The 25,633-nt window shown below is 37.9% G+C and overlaps 1 protein-coding gene across 1 annotated transcript in view; it reads left to right on the forward strand.

Moving 5' to 3' along the window:
- Positions 1-12,562, forward strand: part of LRRIQ1 (leucine rich repeats and IQ motif containing 1) — a 174,630-nt gene extending 162,068 nt beyond the window's left edge. The window contains exons 24-25 of the mRNA XM_038756452.1: positions 3,566-3,686; positions 12,308-12,562. Of these exons, the coding sequence (XP_038612380.1) occupies positions 3,566-3,686; positions 12,308-12,438 (252 nt within the window). The 3' untranslated portion in view covers positions 12,439-12,562. The remainder of the gene's footprint in view (positions 1-3,565; positions 3,687-12,307) is intronic.
- Positions 12,563-25,633: the final 13,071 nt, after the last annotated feature.

A 25,633-nucleotide genomic window follows, 5' to 3' on the forward strand; every position in this document is an offset into this window, starting at 1 on the left:
GGATTGTCTCTAATTTTTGCCAAATTGTGCTTTCCAAGCACTTAGTACAGTGCTCTGCACACAGGTAGTGCTCAATGAATACAATTGAATTGAGTTGAATTGAGTTGAGCTCCCTGCCTTCTGTCTCTCCCCACTCCAGTCCTATTTCACTCTGCTGTCTGGATCATTTCTCTAAAAAAAAAATGTTCAGTCCACTGCTCCCCACTCCTTGAGACCTTCCAGTTGTTGATAATCCACCTCCACATCAGTCAATACAATCAATCAATTGTATTTATTAAGAGCGTCTATTTGTAATGGTATTTGTTAACCGCTTATTATGTGCCAAGAACTGTACTAAGTGCTGGAGTGGATTCAGGATAATCAGTTTGGCCACAATCCATGACCTACATGAAGTTCATAGCCTTAATCCCCCTTTATTAAATGGGGATTAAAAATGAGGTAATTGAGGCACAGAGAAATTAAATGACTTGTGCAAGGTCATACATAAAGTATTAATCAAATATTTGCACAAAGCTATCTCATAAAAGCTTGGGTAAATGTCTTCTAGACTGTGAGCCCATTGTTGGGTAAGGATTGTCTCTGATTATTGCCAAATTGTACTTTCCAAGTGCTTAGTCCAGTGCTCTGCACACAGTAAGCGCTCAATAAATTGAAAAAATGAATGAGCAGATTGAACAGAAAGACTTCTTTCTAAGCACTTCCTCCTAAAGAGATTTGTGGTTATTGAATCCCCCTGGGTAGGTTGAACATGAGCATTCAAACCAACTTTGAAAGTTATATTAATAAGGTATTAAATCATGCATGTCTGTCATTATTCTGCTTGTATTTATTAAGTGCTTACTATATGCCAAGCACTATGCCAAGCACTAGAGTAGATACAATCAGATTACTCTCAGCTCCTATCCCACATGGGACTCTCAGTATGAGTAGGAAGTAAATAATTATTTAACTCCCAATTTATAGATGAGGAAACAGACACAGAAAATTAAGTGATTTGCCCAAGATTGCACAGCAGGCAAAGGGCAGAGCTGGGATTACACCCAGGTCTCCTGAATTCTAATCCCATTCTTTCTGCTAGACAACACTATTTCCCCTGCAAAATCATCACATTTTGAAATATGTACCATTATTTTATTTATGGAAAAACTGATTCCTCTTCCAGATCCGTGCTGTCTACATCTGTTGAGACTAAGAATAACTTAATGTTGGATTCGCATTTAATTTGAAACCCTGTTTTCAAAAATAGAATCTAAATCTGCACTTGGTTTCACCAATTGCCCTGTTAAACAAATGACTAACAAGTTTGCTCACTTACCAAAACTGTGGGTTCGTACTTAGATGCCAAGTGGCAGTACTTTGAATAATGGCTTTTATTTTGGAATTCTTGACATGTTAAGTCTTAATTAGTGACTGACATAAGGTTTTTTGAGATTAGGAAAAAAACATTCTTTTGGATGTTGGTGACTCAGATGCTAATGATTTTTCAGAAGCCACATGTTTACAAATATTTCTTTGACCTTAACCAGATACTCTAAGTGGTTTTTTTTGTTTTGAAGCCTGCCTCTTAATGAGCTTGCTAGCTTTAAGGTCACGGAATTGAAATAAATATAAGTTCATCAAAACCTAAAGAACAGATTTTCCAAGCTGCAAAGTACATGGTGCGTGCTGACAGACACAATGAGAGAGAGGCATTTTTGTGAAATTGTGTCTTCCCCCTGGTGTTTGAGTGGGCTCGAGGAACATCGCAATAGTTATTATGAAATCTTCACCGCATTGTAGAGCTCAAGGGGATAGGGGAAACTTCCTCTGTGAAAAAATTGAATTTCCTGTAGAAATACTTCCAATCTTCTTAAAAGATTAAGAATTTTCCTCTTGCCATTCTGTCCTAGGAACTAATTTCAGTTTCACTCGGGTTTTTTTTTTTCAATTTAATTTTGAATATTGGAAAGGTTGGACTATGTGCTGTGCAGATTTATCATTTGAACTGTCACCTGACTAGCAGTAAGATCAGATTCCCAGATGATGCTCCCAAGGATGCAGTAATGAACCTTTGGGAGTTTGGGAAAAAAAGCCGTCTCCCTCTTCTCTCTTTTTTTACCACCTGAAGCAAGGATAATGCACATTTCAGACGTAGAATTACTCCTTGTAGGTCAGCAGAACAAGCAGTCTCCATGTTTTGCAAATGGCTGAAAGAGTCATACTGGGGAGGAAATGTAGGGAAAATAATGCAGCGGCAACAATGCCAAATCCTAATTGCAAGGAGCAGAGGTGAATCCAGACTTTCTCCTAGACATGGGTACTAAGCGCATCTCCCAGAATGTACCCTGTCCACAGATGATTGGCAATATTCTTGTCCTGTGTGCCAGGGTGGAGAGACAAAATCTCTCCATGCTTCATTTTCCCACTTGGGTGCACAGGGATTCATGGGTGTAAGCAGCTCTTTTTCCTACCGGTGAAAATAGAATCAGAAAAGGACTAAAGGAACTGTTAATCTTGGACTTGCCCTAACTTGATCTTGAAAGAAGGTAATTCCTCTAAAGATTTCAGTCTACTTACATTTTGTGACTTTGGTCACATTTGCATATATAATTCGGTTTTCCTTTGTGGCTTCTTCGTTGTTTGGATTCATTTTTAAATTTTATCAGTAAAATAACTAAAGAAGATACTTTCTCACAGTATTTCCTGATGTTTATGGATTGTACTACATCCAGTATAGTTTACTCTGTGTGTGTATATGTGTGTGCATGCGCTCATGTGTGTAATAATATTGTCTCCTTAATTCAAGGCTAAGATAATATATTTAAAATGAAATTAGAAGTTGATATAACTTTTTTCACATTCTTAAATAAAATCTTTCAATTTGGGTAAAGGGTAAGGTAAAAGTAGATGCGTGTTCAAAGGATGTTTTACTTAGTTTTTACTGACCATCTACTTTCTCATGGCCTTCAATTTTGAATGATAGTAATTGCAATAATAATAATGATGGTATTTATTAAGTGCTTACTATGTGTCTAGCACTATTGTAAGCGCTGAACACTTGTAAGCGCTGAGCACTGTTTTAAGCACTTTACTTATGTAATCGTTTCTGTATGAACATATTTTTATAGCACACATCTAAAGGATAAAAATATTTACTGGAAGTATTATTGATAGAGCTAGTAGTTGACTTGGGAAAGCTTAACTTTTACAGAAAATAACATAAAATGCCATTTTTGATATGCAATTAAGAATTAAATTGTATACTGGTAAATAAATGATCTTAAGCTGTTTAAGGTTTTATCAGCTGTGTGAGAGATTGATTTTCTTCAAAATTACTGTACTAAAATGTTTTCTTTTGTTGTAGGGACTCAAATAGCAAACCACAATTTTAAAATCGGCTCTTATTTGCAAAAATGCCTTGACATAGTGCATTTGTTCAGCCTGGGCAGCAATAAAGGATTGTGGTATCATTTTGAAGAAGGTTGTTTGACAGACTCTGTTTGTTTATTTGGGGTAATGTGAGCTGCATTCAGAAAATCCCATATTTTGTTTCATGATTGTGTACATTCTCTCCCATTGCTCCCAGGCAAGCCTTGTAAGCAGAGAAGACACGGATTTAGACCTTGTTTCCATGACGAGTGGAAGTGCTTTGACTCAGAACAGAGGAAAAAATAATCAGGCCCACAGACACTCAGCAGGATCTTCAAGTAAGTTGTGGTTTCATTCAGTATTCACTTAGAAATCACAAATGAATTGATGGAATCAAATGTTAAAGCGCATTCTTTTACAGATAGGGGGTAGCATGCCAGCAACCAGAATTGCTAGGAAAAATGTATACTTTTTTCTTCCTCTTTCTTTAAACCTTGTCTTTGGAAACAAGAAAAATTAAATTATTTGAAAAATTAACAGCATCAGTTTTTATTTTAATTGTAACCTGTAATTCAGTGGCTTTTCCCCTGTGGGTCAGATTGACTCCTTTGATCATTTGTTTCTGAAGAGTTTATTTCTTAAGTCTTAATTATAAAAAAGTGAGCCTTGTATATCAAAGCAACCTATTTTATTCTTTTTCTTATTAACAGAGTAGTTATTTGTGGTTTAGCAAAAGAATCTTAGGACATTTTTTATGCCTCTTCCTCTCTCCCCTAAAAAAAAGTAACCTAAGAATGGCAGTTACAAGATCATCAATAAATGATAATTCTCCAAACTGCACCCGAGGCACAGTTATTTCATTGAATTTAGGGGATCACGAGATTTCACCTTTGTATTTGGCCGTTTTTCTCACAATTTTTTTTCTAATTTGAGGGAGAAAAAAACACATTTTGAATATTGTGAATCAGGGAGATTACAGAAGGATTTGCTGCAATGACTACTTATATCTGACCTCATTAAGCTTCCCAAGCTTCGGGGAATGTCAGCTACTCAAAATACACCTTGCAAAATGTAGCATATTTGGTTATTCTGTATTGAAATGGTTTAGAGTGAATGCGCTATATAAAATACTAAATGGAATTTTTCAAATGATGAGTCCACATTACTCTGGATACATTTTAATTGATTTTACATATTATTCTCCCTCTCCTAGGCAACTTTTGAAAAATTATGTAAGTTCTGAAGGGATGGAACAATTGATCTTCCTTTCACTATCTGGGTCTTCCTATTCTCTGTTTACAATACATGACTAGAAAATTGGGAGTTAGAAGCATCGCCTCCATTAGTAAGACGGGGAACACATTTAAAATGCCCATATTACAGTAAAATTAATTAAGGTGGATAATTCTTTTTTTGTATTGCTATGCAACTGTGAAGTCTATATTCAAGATCATCTTTTTCTAAGTATTCTTACAGATCCTTAAGCATATGTTGCACTCAAAGTTGTCTGCTCATATTAATTATTCAACACATATTGATATTGTACATTAAGAAAGCTTTATATATTGGTGGATATCCTGTTATATGCTATTACTTACATCCAGTAGAATTTACTGAAGTTCTGTTTTCTCCGTAATCCAAATAGTAACTCTCCAATTCATAATAGGAAAATAGATGTCTGAATAAATGTGGAGAGCCAGGAACCAGTTGTATCTAATTACTATCAATCGTAATTGCTCACTACAGAACCATGGGCAAATTTCCTAATTAATGCCTTAACGTCATTACTGCCAGCTTTAATACTTTTCCCTGTGCTACCCATTCTATCAGCTGAACATTGTGGTTTGGGAGACAGTAAATAGGTTAAAAATGAAATGTGTAATGATCATGTAAGCTCATTGTGGTAGGGAATGTCACAAATTAGCTCTTGAACAGAGTCCTTAAAAATATTTCTTTTCCATCCACCCAACCCTAGCTGGTTATTCTAATTGGCCCTTTGAGGTACAGGTATAAAGGTACAGTCCTGTAGACTATAAGCTTGTTGTGGACAGAAAATGTGTCTACCAACTCTGTTAAACTGTATTCTTCCAAGTGCTTAATACAGTCCTCTGCATGTGGTAAGTACTCGGTAAATATGATTGATAGTTTATTGAAATGTCTTTCCTCTTTGCTTCTTCATTTGTGTCCAGGTGACAGGATTATTATGGCACAACTGCCTTCCTGACTTTAATCAAGGATGACAGGTTGGCTGTGCTGATACAGAATTCCTTTCTATCCTAATGGAAGTATCTAGTGTCATTCAAAGCTGGGTCAGGGTGGTCACCAGGTCACTGGGTTCAGAAGCCATTTCATACTTAGCCAACCCAGGCTACGTAGGAAAGTGAGTGACCTGCACAACCTTGAATACTGCATTCTTCATCAATATTACTGCTAGTTTGGGCCAACATTCCCCATTCCACAAACTTCCAAGAATGCTAGGAAACTTTATGCCCACACTTGCCATTAACTTTTTCCTTGCAGTTGCCAATACGAATATGATACATGAGTTTCTATGGCCAATGACCTCATCCTCTCTAAATGTTATAGCCTTATTTCATCCTAGTCCTAGCCCTAGACTCTCTCAGACACCTTTGGCACTGTAGACTACTGCATCGTCCCAGTAATCTTTCTTTAATTTTGGTTACACCCACATCGATGTGCTGTTTTTTGTTGTTTTTCCCTATTTTTCTGGCACTTCTTTCTTGGAGTCTTTCACTTCCAGCACTTACCCCCAAACTCTCTCACTTCTCAAGATCCTTCTTCTGTCTTCAAACACACTCAGGATTCCCACACTATAAAATCCTTCTCTTGAACCCCTGGAATCCTTCTGCTAACATCACATCTCTTGCTCCAGCTCATAATTCATTCATTCAATCGTATTTATTGAGTGCTTACTGTGTGCAGAGCACTGTACTAAGCGCTTGGGAAGTACAAGTTGGCAACAATAATCAGACTCTTTTAACAGACTGTGTTTACTTGTGCCTTTGATTTCCTTGCCACCAACTCATAGCCATAGAGAAGGTTGGACAGAGTTTATAGCCATCTTAGAGGGTTGGTTTTAAGGCTGGGTTTGGTCTGAAGCCTAATACCACAGTGTCACCACACACTGCTTAACAGTGTCTCACAGGATGTGTTCACTTTCTTGACTTGATTTTGGGCTTCCTTGTGTATCATTAGTCAGTGTTCTACATAAATAACAGAATTTTGTGAGTTCCTAATATAGATTTTTAGTTGTAGTTATGGCTTTCTTGGTGCAAGCTGATACATTAGCTGTATTTCTTTTATAAGTTTTGTAAGCTCCTAACACCTACTTGACACCATGAAAACCCATGTCTTCTTGGGGTAAAGTCATCAGCAATTCTTAAGTAACTGTATCCAGGGTTCTGGCTGATGCTTGAAGTCTACTGAGTTGGGAAAGTTTCCTAGAAGTACAGAAGGATATTATTAAGGCTCCATCACTTGTCTGTTCTGTGACCTTTGGCAAATCACTTAACTGCTCTGTGCCTCAGTCACTTCACCTGTAAAATGGAATTAAGACTGTGTGTCTAATAATATCTAGCTTGTATCCACCCCAGGGTTTAGTACAGACTGCTTACATAGTAAGCACTTAACGAACAGCATAAAAAAGAAAAAAACTGACCCATTCAGCCAAGTCATCATATAGCAGCCTAGTATTTTAATGAACTGTTCAGGTTGGCCAAATTTACTAAGCCATTTGTAGTGTCCAGATCTACTTTTGGTGTCAAAGCTTTCATAAGGTCTGTGAAAATTTGTTGCAGTCTGGGAGCTGATTCCTGCAACTCTCCTCAATCTGATATACTGTAAATATCATGTCAGCCGAGTTCATCTCTGATCTGAAGTGACATTGTGATTTCACAATGTTAGTAACTTTCCTTAGTGGCTCATCCAGAAACACTGGGCAAGAATATTACTGGTAATGGAGTTTAGGGAAGTACCTCAAAAATTGCTAACATTTGATCTTTCCCCTTAATGGTGATGATGGTGGCAACTTTGAGATCCTGCTGCATTTCACCACAGTTCCATTTGTTGAAAAAGAACTTGTGTAAGTGTTTAAGCTGGTTGTTTCTTCAACGCTTGGAGGTCTCTGCAGTTATGCCTTTGGATCTGAGTGCTTTGCACTGACCGCTGACTGCTTTGAGAATCCTCAAAAGCTGGGACAAGTACCATAACCATACATGTTGGAAGGCTTTCTAAATTTGAAAGGGCCTCATTCTTAATAGTTGGTGTGTTGAGAATAAGACTGGGAGCCATATTTGGGACAGGGACTGTGTCCAACCTGATTAGCTTGTACCTAACCCAGTGCTTAGAACAGTGCCTGGCATATAGTAAGCGCTTAACATATACCATATTTAAAAAATTAAAAAATGTTGTTTGTCTGGGAAGGGGAATGAGAACAGGGAGTAAGAACAACACATAAGGGAGTTGAAGAGAAGGAAGAGGGCTCAGTCAGGGAAGGCCTCCTGGAGTAGATGTGCCTTCAATAAGGCTTTGAAAAAGGGGGGTATTCCAGGCCAGAGGTATGGCATGGGTGAGAGGTTGGTGGCCACACAACTCTACTTTATTCTTTTTTCAGTGGGGAATTGTTCATACAAGGCACCCGCAGCTCTGACCAAGCCAGCTATACCTTGGTGAAGTAGTTTCAGATCCTTGATGAACATTTTGGGACTTCCAAATTTGCAAGTTGATTCCTGAAGCCCATATTTACTGATAGTATCAAATCATCATCATCAATCATATTTATTGAGCACTTACTGTGTTCAGAGTACTGTACTAAGCACTTGGGAAGTACAAGTTGGCAACGTATAGAGACAGTCCCTACCCAACAGTGGGCTCACAGTCTAAAAATGCTATCAAATGCTTTTGTAAAGTCTATGAAGACCCTGTAGAAATCTTGGGACTTGAAGTATCTAATAAGGGAACAATCCTTTTATAAATCTAATTATTAGTTTTACAAGGAACTTCCCAAAGTTTTCAATATCATTTGTTTAAATTACCACAAAATTCCCAACTACAGACAAATTATACAAGTGTAGAAAGAGGCTATAAACAAAAAGTTACTGTAACTACTTAGATGATTAATGCAAGGAAAAATTAAATTCCTTACATTAAATTATTAAATTCTTTTCATTCACCTTTATCATATTTATATCTGGTAAGTTTGAGTCTGCAGTCCACTGCAAGTGGTGAGCCAATTTTAAATAAGATGGAGCATGAAGAGCAGCTGTTTTTTTCTGTAGCACCTACCTCGCCTGCGAATCTACTAAAACAAAGGCATTTATAGAACTTAAATTGATGTACATGCTTTGCTGCTAGAGATTCGTTCTGGTCACTTTCATTAAAATGTAGATTTTTTTTTTCTCCATGCAGTATCTGCTGTTAAGTAATACAATATGGGAAGCTCTTTGAAATAAATTAGTACCCAGAAAAACAGTGTTAGGTGTACTGATGAAAATCCTATGATGTTATTAGTATGCATCATGAAATTTCTATCATGACCGGTTTACTGAAGCTTTTTTATAGATACTAGGAGATCCATTCAAAGCATTTTACGTATTAAATTACTTATCAAAATGCAGCATATGCAGCCCTCGATATTTGTTAAAGAATTGAGGATTTAACAAAAAAAATGACCAGAACAAATCTTTAGCAGGCAACAGATTTAACAGCAAAGAAATGACTGCTCAAAAATAAGAGCATTTTAACCAAAATCAAGACAGGCTTTCATCAGTGATTTAAATGGTTGGTTGTTTGGTGGGTATGATCACCTGAAAATATGCTTCAGAATACTGTTGAAGTTTCATTTAGACTGTAACAATTTTGCTTCAGGAAATGGAAAAGATAGCATACTATTTCCAGTTTCATCATTTGGTTCCAGGATCCTATCTGCAGAATATCTGTAATACCCAGTTGTCTTTCTTGGTTTCAAATAGCTCACCACTTTTTGTTCTCAAAAGTCTAAATAATGCTAGAGTGATTACATATTGACTGTGCCAAATTGTTTCTTTATACACTTGGTCCAATTCTAGAATAATCACAAAGCATTAAAATAGCTTCAAAATAAATTCTTAAATGGTTGTTCAACATTTTCCCATAATCACATTTTTCCATAATCTCTGTTCATCTAAAGTATTTATATAATAACAAAAAGTACGTGGAATAAAATAAGAAAAGAAGGCTTAGTGATTACTTGTGAAAATTGTTTCATCAACTTAAATATAAAAAAAAAACAATACCACAATCTGTAGTGCCTTTTAATCACAAAAAAAATGACTTCTTTTGAAAAGGCCTTATTTATTCCCTCAGAAACTAAACTGTCTTTCTGACCACTAATCTTTCAGTGGCATTTTCATTCCAGTTAAAATGTATTGCAAGGTGGCTATAAAACTGGCTGTAATGCCACATAATTGCTGCTTTTAGGTATCATAATTGATATAGGCAATGGGATTTTATAAGTAGCAATGAAAAGATTGCAGATTAACATTTATAGGGTTAGATTGTGAAAGGGGACACAAAGATGGCAATTTAAAGATTCAGTAATAAGCTTCAAAATAACAAAGTACATTAGTAAGACACAAACTATACCTTTGATGCACACAAATGTTGAATCAAAATGTTTCAATGGAATATGTTCCCAAAACAAATTTAACTGTTTGACTCGAATATTTTTGTTAATTTTCGATAACGTATATACTTGTAAATATTTTACAGAAATTTTCCAAGTCCATCAGCATTTTAGCATTGTTCTAGCATTGTTACCAAAGATTTATTATAGGTGTGTACATGAATCCATATAAGTTCATATAGCTTCACACAAGTTTTTATATGCATATATGAAACTTGAAAGTTATAACTGATGCATTTCTCCAGTACTAGATTGTTCAGAATAATAATATAATTTTACTAAATGGGACAAGTTAAATGGTACATAATGTGTCCTTTTTCAGGTAATTTTTCAACATTTTTCTTTCTGAAATAGTTCTACTACTTATTTAGCAACCCCTGAGTGGAGCAGACACTAGAAGACACATGTAACTATACCTAGGTGCTTGGAACTCCACTAGGCTCTTGAATGAATTGTTTATAAAAAGTTGCCCAATCATGCACAATAAAACTTATTCTGCCAATTTAGCCATTCCATTCTTTCATTAACTCTGTTCTTTAATGATGGCATACTACTTAAGGACCTTAAATCTTACCCCTTTCTCCTGTTCTCCCTCCTTCTTAGCCTATGAGCCCCATGAGGGACGGGGACTGTATCTGACCTAATTAACTTGTACCCACCTCATCAACACTTAAAACAATGCTTAACAAGTACCATTAAAAAAAAATCTTCCCAGCGTCTCATTCCTTTCTTTCTTTCGCCCTACGATTCATGTATTTATTGAGTGCCTACAGAGGAGTTGGGAGAGTACAGTTCAATGACTTGGTAGACAAGATCCTTGCCCACAAGGACCTTGTAATCTAGAAGAGGAGGAGCTTAATGCTTATTCCCCAATCCAGGTGCATATTTGTGCCAGTGTAGCTTCTGATTTGTTTTTTTAAATGGATGTTAGTTCTGGTATTTGTGAATATATGTGATGAGTCAGATTCTCCAAATGGAAAAACTGCCCTTTTGGAAGTTGTTTCAATTCTTCCCTGCAACAATTTCTTCAGTGGCTTAACTGAGCCCACTGGCCTAAAAAGCCAAGGTAGCTTTCCAGAATGTTGAACAGGCACTAGCTGACCATCTTTGAGAACAAGACTGCACTTCTCCTTCTTTGGTGATTTCAGTGTTTAGAACAGTGCTTGGCACATAGTAAGCACTTAACAATTACCATAATTATTATTACAATTCTCACAACACTTAAATTAACATGAACTCTTCAAAAAGATCGCTGACTTACTGCCTCGGTGAATTCCTGTTTCCCCAGTCATATCAGCCCAGCTTCCCATCAATCAATCAATCAGTGGTATTCATTGAGCATTACCGTGTGCAAAGCACTGTACTGAGCACTTGGGAAGGTACAATGTAACAGAGTTGCACCTCTAGTACTTGTGTATTTGTTTTTACACAAATACACTTGGGCACTTGTATTCATTCAATGGTCTTTATTGAGTGCTGACATTACAGGGTGCAATTTGCATAAGAAATATTTGTTTGGAATATGAATATGTCTGTTTATCTTAACAAACCTATGATCAGCTATAGTCAATCATTTACTAAATTATGTTCTTAAAGATTTATAAGGCTAGTCAAAAAGCCATACGTGAAGTCATTTTAATGTTAAAATGATCTTATAATTCCCTTTTGCTGAAGTTTCAGTCTCTTCATTTTGTTTTGTCTTTAGCAAGTTGAGGGTCAACATTCTTCTTAGAAAACTACTTATCTACTCCAAGACAGTAAAGTTATCTTGCAGCCTTCTCCTTTCCAGGTTAAATAATCCCAATCCTTAATACATATAAAGTCTATGTTCCAACTCTTTAAACAGATTTGCTGCTCTTCTTTGGATATCTTCCACTGTCTGTGTGTCCTTTTTAAAATGTGGAGCCGAAACACAAGACAATATGTTGGCCTTGTATTGTAGGTATCGTACTCAGTCATATTTAATGTGGAATACTATTGTTTAATATATCTGATAGAATTAAAAGCTGATGCATTTCTACATTTTAAAAAAATCCACAGTATGTCTGTTTCTGGCTAAGATGTTTTTCTTCAATGTTTAATTTGGTGAATAGTTTTTAACAATTCTTTTTACCAAACAATTTTTCTGCCAAGTATTTTCACATTTTTGAAAAGTAATGTCTTGCTCATTGGATTACATATTGCTACCATTTTAGAATAATATTTTTAAAATTCTAATCGGACTTTGGTCATGCTATGTGATGCTGTATTTTTAATGTTACTATTTTGGTTATTCAGCTAAAGTACCTGTACCAGTGAAAACAAATGCAAGACCTTTTAAAAAAGAGCGCATATCATTTCGTGATCATCCCATGCAGCTTAGTGGTGGATGGGGAAGTGGCAAGAAGCAAGGAAAAACTTTCAACTAACCTTTCAAGTTTCAACATGCAAAGCATATGGAGACTGTTTCTTTTCAAGAGGTCTGTGAATATCTGGTTATATGTTACCAATTGGATACAAAGTTTTAGAGCACTGTATTTAATTTGTTTTACTATACATGTTTTGCAATTTAGCTTTCTGTTGGAGTTATCGTATTCTCCATCAGTAAAATAGAATTTTGCAGTGCTTTCTGTGTTCATGTGGTATGGCCTCCAGAAAACATTAACTCTTGAGGTATTGTGAGAGAATTAGTAGAGCCAATTGCTGACAACTTCTAAACTTATTTTTCATTTTTCTATTCCATAGGATACCTATTAAAGGTAATCAATGCTCCTAGCTTTAAGACATTGATGATGATATTCTTTTCATTCATTCTTTATCCTATCAAAAGGACTAAATGGGTTGCTGTTCATTAAGTATTCCAAAGGTTTATCAACTGCATTGTTGAATAAATTACCAATCTTAGATGGATGTACGTGTCATATTTTCATAGGTTTATTCATGCTCCAAACTAGTGCAGAATAGTCTTCATTTACCCAGCAGCAAAACCTTTACCAGCTATTTTTACACAGTTTCTGTGGTTAATAATATTGTTCTAGATGATGCATCAGATGATCCTTATTTTCAATAGAATCTTCCAATAAAGATGATTAAACATTTTATCAGCATTACTGTTATTTGGATGTGTGAGATATATATTGAATTTAGAATGGAAAGGTGTAGGTAAAAACCGAGATATGTGAGCACCCCTAATCTGATTCTAGAAATAGTTAATACTTTATTAAAGCAAATATTTACCAGTTTCAAGGGTTATAATTGATTTATTACTATTTTTTCAAGTACATGGTCTGATTTAATGTTCAAAGATCCCAAATGCTACATTTACTCGTCACAGTCTTGAGGTTGTATTTATTCCTTGTGAGTGAGAGTTGATTTCTCTAAACTTATGTCAACAACTTTTCAGTGACTTTCATGCTTGTTACAGCGTGGTCTAGTGAAAGGAGGAGTCAGCCCTTCACTTATCTGCTGGGTAACCTTGGGTAAGTCACTTAATTTATTTGTGCCTCAGTTACCTCATCTGTAAAATGGGGATTAAGACTGTGAGCCCTAGAAGGGACAGGGACTGCATCCAACCCAATTATCTTATATCTACACCAACACTTAGTATGGTGCCTGGCACATAGTAAACCCTTAACAAATACTGTTTAAAATTTTAAAAAAAAAACCATGCTCTCACAGAAACCTCAGAATTTAGTGGACTTTTTGCTACTTTCATTTTTTTTTAAACGTATTCTGGAGAAGAAAATTTGCGTGTGGACTTTTTACTCTTGATTCGCTTTTAAACCTATAAATCTTCATAAATAATGGTTTAGGTGGGGGTAATTAATGAGCCTTGAAACACCACCAGTAAAGAGAACATAGATTCATATGCTATGGCCTAGGTATCCAGTGCAGAAGCATAAATACCATATGCAATTGTTTTGTGAAACAGGCACATCATGTTGTTCTTTCACTAGCAACATTCATTGACTAATACACTGTAGGGATTGAAAATATTTTATTGTATTTAAGATTATTATTAGCTCTGCAAGTGAAAGCCACATTGCAGTTGGTTGAAGGATTTTTTTTTTATGGTTTGTGTAATTAAATCAGCAAAGTGGAAAATCTTGGTTTGTGACATTCAAATTTTACTATGCTTCAATGCCTAAAGTAAACTTGAAAGTGAGGTTTTCCTACTCTGAAAATATCTCATTGCTAAGTTTTATAAAATAAAATAATGAGAAGGATGTAAATATATGTGAAGATTATGTTTGGTGTATAATTGAATAATTTAAATATGTTCTAATTATTTTATTAGTTTTAATCTTAAACAGGACACAACTACATTTTAAAAGACTGTCTTAAGAATTGACTTGTCACATAGCTGAATTTTAATATTGCTTATATATTCATGATACTGAAAAGAGAAAAGAATCTCTTTATTGAAAATATAGAAATGACAGATCTAAAAACTTTAAGCAAATATACTGGAGATCTCAAAATAATAAGATTTACTATCAAGAAATTAAACAATAGTATTTATTGAGCACATACTGTGTGCAAAGAACATAACTAGAGAAGCAGCGTGGCTCAGTGGAAAGAGCACAGGCTTGCGAGCCAGAGGTCATGGGTTCTAATCCTGACTCTGCCACTTGTCAGCTGTGTGACTGTGGGCAAGTCACTTAACTTCTCTGAGCCTCAGTTACCTCATCTGCAAAATGGGGATTAAGACTGTGAGCCCCACATGGGACATCTTGATCACCTTGTATCTCCCCCAGCTCTTAGAACAGTGCTTTGCACGTAGTAAGCACTTAACAAATGTCATTATTATTGTTATTATTATTATTATTACTAACTAAACCCTTAGGAGAATACAGTATAATTAGTGGACATGATTTCTCCCCTCAAGGAGCTTCCAATCTAGTAGAGGAGATGGACACTAAAATCTGTTATAGGGAGGAGGAAGAAATATGTCAAAAAGTGCTCCCGGGTAAATGAGTATCCAAATACTTAGGTGACACAGAAATGCTAAAGTGACAGTTGTGGAAGATTCTAGATGGGTAGAGAAGAGATTCATCAGGGAAGGCCTCTCTCCTGCTTGCCTGAGAAGCATTTTTTATTAAGTCCATGTTATTTTATAGAGAGAACATTTTATTGTTCAAATCACATAGTACACATATCATATGGATTTGGTTTTACATGCTTTTTACCCCTTTCTCAGCCCCACAACAATTACGCACATCATAATTTATTCATATGAATGTCCATCTTCCCCTCTAGAATGCAAACTCATGGTGGCTCAGTGGAAAGAGCACAGGCTGTGGAGTCAGAAGTCAGGAGTTCAAATCCCAGCTCCACCAATTGTCAACTGTGTGACTTTGGGCAAATCACTTAACTTCTCTGTGCCTCAGCGACCTCATCTGTAAAATGGGGATTAAGACTGTGAGCCCCCCGTGGGACAACCTGATCACCTTGTAATCTCCCCAGCACTTAGAACATTGCTTTGCACATAGTAAGCTCTTAATAAATGCCATCATTATCATTATTATTATCCAGCACTTAGAACAGTGCTTTGCACATAGTAAGCACTTAATAAATGCCATCATTATTATTATTATGGTGGATAGGGAATATGTCTACCAACTTTATTGTACTCTCGCAAGTACTTAGTACAGTGCTCTGCACATAGTAAGTACTTAGTAAATATGATTGATTGAGCAACTAATTGATTATGTGACCTTGTTAAAAGGTAGGAGAAATTAGGGCAAAAACTAACCTATTCTAAACATTTTCAACCTTGAGCCACTTTCCACATACCTGTGATGCGGGGTATCAGGAAAATAGTCCTATATGCATACTTCTTTAATTTAAAGACAACTCATACAGATTGGAGACATCATTCTATGATTGGTCCTTCATTGATTAGTCTTGAATATTCCATCACTGAACACACATTTTTACCAGGCCACTCACCATCCAGGTGGTTTACCATTGGAATAACATTATATTAAATTGGAGGCAAGAAGAAAAACTTCAGAGGTACAAAGTGGTAGAATCAACAAAAAAACGATGTTTATTGTTTAAAATTAAATGATCCAATTATCAGGAATTAGCCAGTCCCATCATGCCTCCAAGAAAGTCTCTAACAGGACCCATTAGGGTCCCATTTTCTGCTACAATGTCAGGAGGGGAATCTGATAGTCACTATGGGAGCAACTACCTTGACAATGGCTGCAGTGCTAGCATCATAGCAACCGGGTTCTTCTTTTTCTTCTTCCTTTTTTTTTTCTAAATCTGCTACTCCTCCTCCTCCATCTCATCCATCTCTTCTTTCTTTCATGTTTTGGTAGTCATTGGTCCTTTATGCACTGCCCCATTGCAACTAAATTAGCCAATTTAGCCACTCTGAAGTGTATCTGACTTATTGGATGGCAAAAGCAGGGTCCTGATTAAGTACGAGCCACAGTAATAGCAAAGGTTGTGGCCCAGCTGGGAAAGGGCTACCTGTACTTGTGTGTGTGTGCATTATCCCAATTCTGAACTACCTACTTGATCCTGCCTTCCCTCCACCCGTTTTTTCTGTATTTCTTTCCCTCTAGGTCTTTCTAGGCTACCAGTCCATCATATTGTCCCTCTCTGTAGCCCATTCTGGCTTTCTGAATCTCTATCTTCTTGTCTTATTTTCTTGCTTCTACTCCATCCTCATCAACCTCTCAGCTGCCCATGACACTCACAATCAACCATCCATTTCTCCTGGAAACAATCAACCTCAGTTTCACTGACTCTTTCATCTCCTGATTATCCTCCTATCTCTCTGGCCACTGATTCTCACTCTCTTCCATGGTCTCCTTCTCTGCCTTCCACCCCATAATGGTGGCAATCCTTCAAAGTTCAGTTCTCGATCCCCTTCTATTCTCCATCTATACGCACTCATTTGGAGAATGTATTTGCTACCATGGCTTTAACTACCACTTCTATGCAGATGACTCCCAACTCTACATCTCCAGCCCTGATCTCTCTCCCTTTCTGCAGTCTCTCATTTCTTCCTGCCTTCCAAGACATCTCTACTTGGATGTCCTGCCATCACCACAAATTTAACATGTCAGAGTCAGAATCCTTATATTCCCATCCAAACCCTGGTCTCCCCTTGACTTTCCCATCACTGTAGACAGCACCACCATCCTTCCTGTCTCACATGCCCATAACCTTGGTATTATCCTTGACTCCTTCTTCTGTCCTTCAACCCACATATTCAGTCTATCACTAACTCCTGTTGGTTCAACCTTCACAACATAGAGAAAATCCTCTTTCCTTTCTATCCAAACAACTCCCACATCAATCCAAGCGTTTATCCTACCCTGCCTTGATTACTGTATTGGCCTCCTGACTCGTCTTCCCATCTCAGGTCTCTCCTCAATCCAGTCCATACTTCACCCTGCTGCCTGTTTTGTTATACAAAAACATTAAGTCTATGTTTCCCCACTCCTCAAGTACCTCCAGTGGTTGTCCGTGCTCCGCCACATCAAACAGAAACTACTTACTATCAGCTTTTAAGCACTCAATCATCTTGCCCCCTCCTATCTCACCTCACTACTCTCCTACTATAACCCAGCCCACACACTTCACTTCTCTAATGCCAAGTTACAAACTCTACCTCAATCTTGTCTATTTCATCGACGACCTCTCTCCCCCATCCTGCCTCTGGCCTGGAATGCCCTCCCTCTTCATATCTGACAGACAATTATTCCCACTTCAAGGCTTTTTGAAGACACATCTCCTCCAAGAAGGTCTCTTCCCTGGGAAGACCTTCCCTGACTAAGCCCTCTTTTCCTTTTCTTCCACTCCTTCAGTGTCACCCTGACCTGCTCCCTTTATTCAACCCCCTCCCAGCCCCGCAGCATTTATGTACATATCTGTAATTCATTTATTTATATTATTGTCTGTTTCCCCCTGTAGACTGTAAACTCATTATGGAAAATAAATGTACCTATTCTATTCTTATATTGTACTCTCCCAAGTTCTCAGTAGGTGCTCTGCAGAGAGTAAGTGCTCAATACATATAATTGATAGATTTATTGATTCTTTAGCCCCACACATATCCTGGAGGCCCATCCACTGTGCAACTTAGAGGTCCCCAAAATAGAGTAATTTTTCCTTCAACAAATACAGTAATCATTTGTATTTATTAATAATAATGATGGTATTCGTTAAGTACTTACTATGTGCAAAGCATTTGAATATCTACTCTGTGCAGAGCATTGTACTAAATGTTTGGAAGAGGTACAATAGGGATAGGATGATACAATGTAATGGGGGAGGAAGACATCAAATATAGATGAAACAACCAGTGACTGGATTACCAGTCAAGAATGAAAAAGGTGAGAAGGCACAAGGCTATGTTTGATGCCCAATAATCATCAACCTATAATGTGCAACCTTGCTTGGAGGTGCAATAAGGAATCTGGATTCCGGGTTCAAACCGTGATTCGGAAAATCCAGAGAACTCTTCTCCCTCAAAAACCTAAGAGTCCCACTGGAAACCTTTGAATCATTCATACAAGAGTTCTTCTATGTATATACATGTGTGTCCATGGAGTAATTTAGGATCACTTGTAACAAGCAATGGATTCATTCATCTGAAAAAGACCTGGATTATGTACCAGTTTAAATCTTTGACAGAGAAATAAGTACTCGTTTGATAGACAAAGAATTAGAAAGTCTAATCGAGAAATCCGGAATGGATTTGTAGACTGATAAATTGTGGCATTAACGTGGTATCAATATTCATGTCAAACTGAAGGACTATACAGTACATTGTGAAAGCTTAACCTCCCCTAGGCCCCACATCTGATTTCTAGAGCTCTTCCACCAGCGCCTCTTGTATGTCACAATCAATTAATCAATCAATGGCATTTATTGAGCACCTACTGTCTGCAGAGCACAGAGTACTAATGCACTTGGGAGAGTATGATACAATAGAGTTGGTATTCATGATCCCTGGCCTCAGGGAACAGGGCCTGAAGGAAATTCTTAAATTTTCTGGAATATCATTTACTCACAATGATAAAATGAAATAGAAAAAGTGAATCAAACTGGCAAATATGCTGAAATGTTGGCAAATAATCCATCCTGCCTCTGCATGCATGTGTGAAGCCACTCTGGCACATGCTGGACATTTTAGCTCCTCTACCCTATATGACAAAGAGAAATAAAAAGCAACAATACTCAAATACAGTGAAACATAATCACATAGAGGCACAAAAAGAGCACTGATCAATCAACCGATCATATTTATTCAGCGCTTACCGTGTGCAGAGCTTGGGAGGGTACAATATAACAGAGTTGGTACATATGTTCCCTGCCCACAACGAGGTTACACTGATGCTCCTAAAATACAGGGGAAACTCATACTGACACATTCAGAAGGACCCACTCTAATAAAGACCCACTCACTCAAAAAGAAGAACTCACACAAATGCACATAAACGTAGATGAACGCAAGCACAAATGGACAAGGATGGAAATGCAGATGCTGAGAATATGCTTGTACCCACAATGGAACCTATTCATAGGGACTCACAGTGAGACAGGAGGATGACAGGAGGACATCATCATCAACAGCCACATTATTGAACATCTACAGTTGTGCAGAGCCGAGAACTATACCCCAGAGGTAGGAGACACAAGCCTTTGAGAGGCACACAAGACACACGCTGAAAAATACACTGAGATGCACACATATGGTTGGAGTGAAACTCGTATAATCCTTTATGTTCTTTGGCGTAATAGCAGGAAGAGCTCAAGAAAGGCAATTGAAACTTTCTCAGTGAATCCCAAACGTGGAAGAAGTCCTAGAACCATTTCAACTTACCTGAACTCATCCAGGGTAGATCCAAACCCCATCCAGACTCCAGACTATATAGGACAGGGATTCATTCTGAATGATCCAGTATGTGCCAGAGTGACTTTCATACATGCATGCAGTGACATACTGGATTATTTGCAAACATTTCAGCATAGTTTCCAGTTTTATCCACTTTTTAAATCTCATTTCACCTTTGTAGGAATACTGTAGAAACTATATGATAGACTATATCAACTATATATGATAGTTGAATTCCCCATGCTGGTAAAGCAGCATGGCCTAGTGGATAAAGAACAGGCCTGCGAGTCAGAAGGACTTGGGTTCTAAATCCCTGCTCTGCCACTGGTCAGCTGTGTGACCACGTGCAAGTCACTTAACTTCTCTGAGCTTCAGTCACCTCATCTGTAAAATGGGGATTAAGACTGTTAGCCCAATGTTGGACAGGGACTGTGTCCAACATTAGCTTACATCTACCCCAGTGGTTAGAACAGTGCTTGACACATAGCACTTAACAAACACTGTCATCATGAAATAAAGTTATAAACAAGGAATGCATATCCAGCATATTCAGAATCTAACTCTTTTCTTAGGAATGTGTACAGAAGTCAAAGTAAAAGACTTGAAGTCTTACAATCTTGCATGCAGCTGTATCCAGTAAAATCTGCAGAACTAAACCAATAGTTATCAGCTTAATGGTACTCTTATCTTTGTGAAATTTCAGAGTTCTGGTCTGAGGAAGTAAGGTATATAATGTGAACAAGATTACATACCTGTGAGAAAGAAAACACTAGGCTTATTTCTTGCCTTGCTCCATGTTTCATTGAATTGTTCCAAATATTGGTTCCCTTTTGAAGTCAATGAGAGTTCCTTGCTTAGATCAGTTCTGCTTGATGCAGAGAGAGATCAGAAACAGCCCCACTCTCCATATCGCCTTATAATCCTTTGTTGGTGCATGGACCCAGTGACTCTTAGAGAATGTCACAATTCCATATCAAAGTCCAAAGTAGTAAATTTTGCATTTGCTTTTTTGATTTAGAACATATGCATTCAAAACTCTTTCTTTATGGCTACCATATCAACAGATACCAAAGACCACAAATCGTTCTAGTTCACTTTATGTGATTCTGAATGTTTTCTCCACCTAATCTGACATTTCTCTTAATTGACAAATCAAAAGATATAGATTTGATTGCATTTATTTTAGACAAAAATCATCTTTCAGTGACTTCTCTAACTAAAATAAAGAAGGCAATGATTATAAATCTAAATGAATATCCTCCACAGGTCAAGATCAACTCTAAGGACTACAATTGTTTTTGAAACCTTCTGTGAGCTACCTTTTAAAACATTAAAATCATATTCCAGCTATTTAGAGTGGATTTTTTATGTTAAAACAATCACGTGGTACCCCTGGCAATTTCAATCCCACCTGAGAATCCCTCTATTAGGTGTTTGTTCATTTTATTGTTGTTGTTTTTTGTTTTTCTTTTTCATTGTTCTTATCAGAACAGTGCTGCAGAACAATACTGGAAGAACTGCTTCTTGTTCTTCCAGGGAAGGAAATGTTACAAGGATAACTGTCACACAAACACATGTAAATATCACTGTCCCTCAAGATGGAAGATGACAGTATTGGCAGAGAGATTTTTTTTCAATGTGAGGTTGACCCTGGATATACTGCCACACTTACTATCCAAGCTCACTGTGGGCAGGGAATGTATCTGTTTATTGTTGTATTGTACTCTCCCAAGTGCTTAGTACAGTGCATTGCACATGGCGGCTTAATGGAAAGAGCACAGGCTTGGGAGTCAGAGGTCGTGGGTTCTGATCCCAGCTCTGCCATTTGTCAGCTTTGTGACCTTGGGCAAGCCACTTAACTTCTCTATGCCTCAGTTACCTCATCTGTAAAATAGAGATTAAGACTCTGAGCCCTACATGGGACAACCTGATATATCTACCCCAGTGCTTAGAACAGTGCTTGGCACATAGTAAGCAGTTAAGTAATACCATCATTATTATTATAAGTGCTCAATAAAGATGATTGAATGAATGAATGCATCCACAATGCCTTCTCTCTTGGTTTCACTTTGTGTCAATTTTCTCAAATCAATCAATCAATCATACTTATTGAGTGCTTACTGTGTGCAGAGCACTGTACTAAGCACTTGGGAAGTACAAGTTGGCAAAACATCAGTTATAAGAATCATTATATTATACAGGGGCTCAGCTCTCTCTTCTAGCAGGGATGTGAAAGACCTTAAGATTGTGAGCACCACAAGGGACAGGGACCATGTCTAACTCCCACCTATGTATTGTCTCCCAATATTTAGTACAGTACTCTGCACACAGGAAGCACTTAAAAAATCCTATTACTATCTTGAAAAATAAAAGGAGTTGGTTGTTTTGAAACTGGACACAGATTCATAGGGTCTCAAGAAGCCCCTCTCCCCCTTCTGCTACCACTTCCCTCTCTTGTCCCTTTATGATTTTGCCAACTACTTTTTTGCTACAATTGAAGCTACCAGATGCAAGCTCCCCAATGTGCCCCATTATCTCCTCACCACTCTGTCACCTCTTCAACTTTTTCCTACTTCATAACTTTTTCTCAAGAAGACATCCCACCTGCTCTCCGTACTTACCTTCTCCACTTGAGCCCCTAATCCTAACCCCTCCCACCTTCTAAAATTTCTCACTCCCACTCTCTTCCCAGACCCCACCATTATTTTCAACCCCTCTCTCAGTAGACTCCCTCCCTTCTGCCTTCAAACCTGAAAGAGTAAGGACCCGGGAGTCAGAGGTCCTGGGTTCTAATTCCGGCTCTGCCACATGACTACTTTGTGACTTTGGGCAATTCGCTTAACTTCTCTGTTCCTCAGTTACGCAACTGTAAAGTTGGAAATTAAATCTTACTCCTTCCTCCATAGACTGTGAACCTCATGTGGGACAGGGGCTGTGTCCAAACTGTTAAACTTATATCTACTCCAGCACTTAGTATTGTGCCTGGCACATAGCAAGCACTTAACAAGTACCATTATTATTATCATTAGTATCATTTTCCTATACTATAAAAGCCCCTTCAATCTCATGGCCCTCTTCAGCTATCACCCCATCGCTTCTGTCCAATTCCTAGCCAAACTCCTAGAGTGGATCAAATATTTCTGCTACTTTTTCTTCCTCTACACCAACTGTCTTCTCAGTGCACTTCCATTAGGCTTTCACAATCCCTTCATTCTGTTATGATGGCCCACTCTAGAGTCACCAATGACTCTAATGAGTCATTGAGTCAAGTCCAAAGAGCTATACTCCATCCTGACGTTCTTTGATCTCTCTGCTGAGAACCACTCCCTTTTCAGCTTGTGAGATTCATGAGGGGTCAGGGGCCGTGTGAAATACCCACCTGTGTATTTTTCATAATAATAATAGTAATAATGGTTATATTTGTTGCACTCTTATTGTGTGCTAGGCACTGTACTAAGCACTGGAATGGATACAAGTAAATCAGGTTGAACACAGTTCCTGTCCCACATGGGGTTCTCAGTCTCAATCCCCCACAGATGAGGTAACTGAGGCACAGAGAAACAAAGTGAGTTGCCCAAGGTCACACAGCAGACAAGTGACGTAGCCAGAATTAGAAAGTGGTGGAGCACTTAGTACAGAGCTCTGCATAAGCACTTAATAAATACTATTACTACTACTATTCTTCCTCAAAACCCATCAGGCCTTGGTTTTTCTGACATGGTACTAATACTGTTCCACTCCTACCTGCCTGGCCTATCTCCACTTGCTTGCCAGCTTCTCTTCTGCCTCTCTTCTTCTCATTCTGCTTCCCAATTTTCACTCTACACTCAGTCTCTCAGGAAGCTCACTGCTCACATGGCTTCTGCTACTATCTCTACGCAAGTGGCTCTCAAACCTCCCTCTCTAGTCCAACCTCTCATCTAGCCTACAATCCTCTTGCCTGCAGAGCATCTCCGACTGGATAACCCACCACACTTCATACTCAATATGACTATGAAACAGAACTACTGGCCTTACTTCCTAAACACACCACACCTCTTCCTAACTTTCCCATCTCCATCAATAACATCACCATCATCCTCCATACCCTCTACTCGTCCTTCTTTAATCCCAATCTTGCCATCGGTCACCACCAGGTAATAGTCATCCATCGTCCAATCAGCGTGCTTGCTGGTGACACAGATTGTGGCATTTGCTGCTTACCTATTTTTATACATATGTGTGCGCTTGTGTGGAGATATGCGCTGAAAAAAATAGAATAAAGAGCACCGTTATTAGTTATTTAGGAAGAAAAAGTATAATTTTTGGCTTCCTTCATATTTGAAGCAAAAATGGGCATCATGATTGGGAAAAATTGATTTGAATATAACTATTAGATAGGCATTAATCTTCATTTCGGAAGTATGATTTTTCAACTTTTTCCAATAACATGACCGTAGTCAGTCTGCGCAGAAAATGAGAAGCCATCATTTATTCTGGTTGTGGCCTTTAATCATGCACACATGTACCAGAATTTGGGGTTAGAATTTTTTCTGTTGCAATCTTTCCTTGCCAGAAAGGAAAAATTTACTTCTGCTTTAAATTAAATTTCAGTTCAAAATTTCATCTAGCTGCTTAATTTCTCCTAGTGTAAAGTGTTACCTCATACATGTAGGCAAACAGTAATTTAAAACCTGGATTAAAGTTTACAGTTTAGTTGTCCAACAATATATGTCTTTTGCTTATTTTTGAAGTTTATGCTACTGAAGCTGAGATCCTTTCCTTGCCTTGGAAAGGTCTGTTTGAAAAGATTTGCATACCTGACGCATTAGAGCACTCTACTAATCATTTTGGGAGCGTGCAGTAGAGTAGGTAGACCATGACGCCTACCTGCAAGAGGTTTACAAACTGCCTGGCAGCTTGTCCTGTCCGTTAGAATGGTCTTCCAGGAGTCACTGCCACACTCATTGTTGGAGAAGTGCTTCACTATGTCATGAGAAGCAGCGTGACTCAGTGGAAAGAGCCCGGGCTTGAGAGTCAGAGGTCATCATCATCATCAATCGTATTTATTGAGCGCTTACTATGTGCAGAGCACTGTACTAAGCGCTTGGTAAGTACAAATTGGCAACATATAGAGACAGTCCCTACCCAACAGTGGGCTCACAGTCTAAAAGGTCATGGGTTCTAATTCCGGCTCTGCCACTTGTCAGCTTCGTGACTTTGGGCAATTCACTTCACTTCTCTGTGCCTCAGTTCCCTCATCTGTAAAATGGGGATTAAGACTGTGAGCTCCACGTGGGACAACTTGATCACCTTGTATCCCCCTCCAGCGCTTAGGACAGTGCTTCACATGTAGTAAGCACTTAACAAATCCATTATTATTATTATCTTTAAATTGTTAATTCTGCTTCCTAGGTTGTGTGCCCTAGCTTTGATTTCACCCTACTGCAGTTGCTCAAGTATCCTACTGTTAGCTGTCCATCTTATATCACCCAGTTACGTCGTATTGCTAAAAGCACCACCTCAATTCTAGTGGGCTAAGAGGAGTAGTAGTAGCAGTACTACTAGTAGTAGTAGCGTTGTACTTATTACCTGCTTACTGTATGTAGAGCACTGTACTAAATGCTGTGGAAAAATATGCACACGAGAGTTAGACATGGCTTCTGAACTTTGGGGACTCAATCTAAAAAAGCAAGGGGAACTGTTTGGCCATAGAAGTAGGAAAGATGAAATACTATAAATGCAAAACAAATATGAAACATAACAATATGGAATACAGCATA

The sequence above is a fragment of the Tachyglossus aculeatus genome, chromosome 14 (assembly GCF_015852505.1).
Source record: "Tachyglossus aculeatus isolate mTacAcu1 chromosome 14, mTacAcu1.pri, whole genome shotgun sequence".
In the NCBI taxonomy this organism is placed as follows: domain Eukaryota; kingdom Metazoa; phylum Chordata; class Mammalia; order Monotremata; family Tachyglossidae; genus Tachyglossus; species Tachyglossus aculeatus.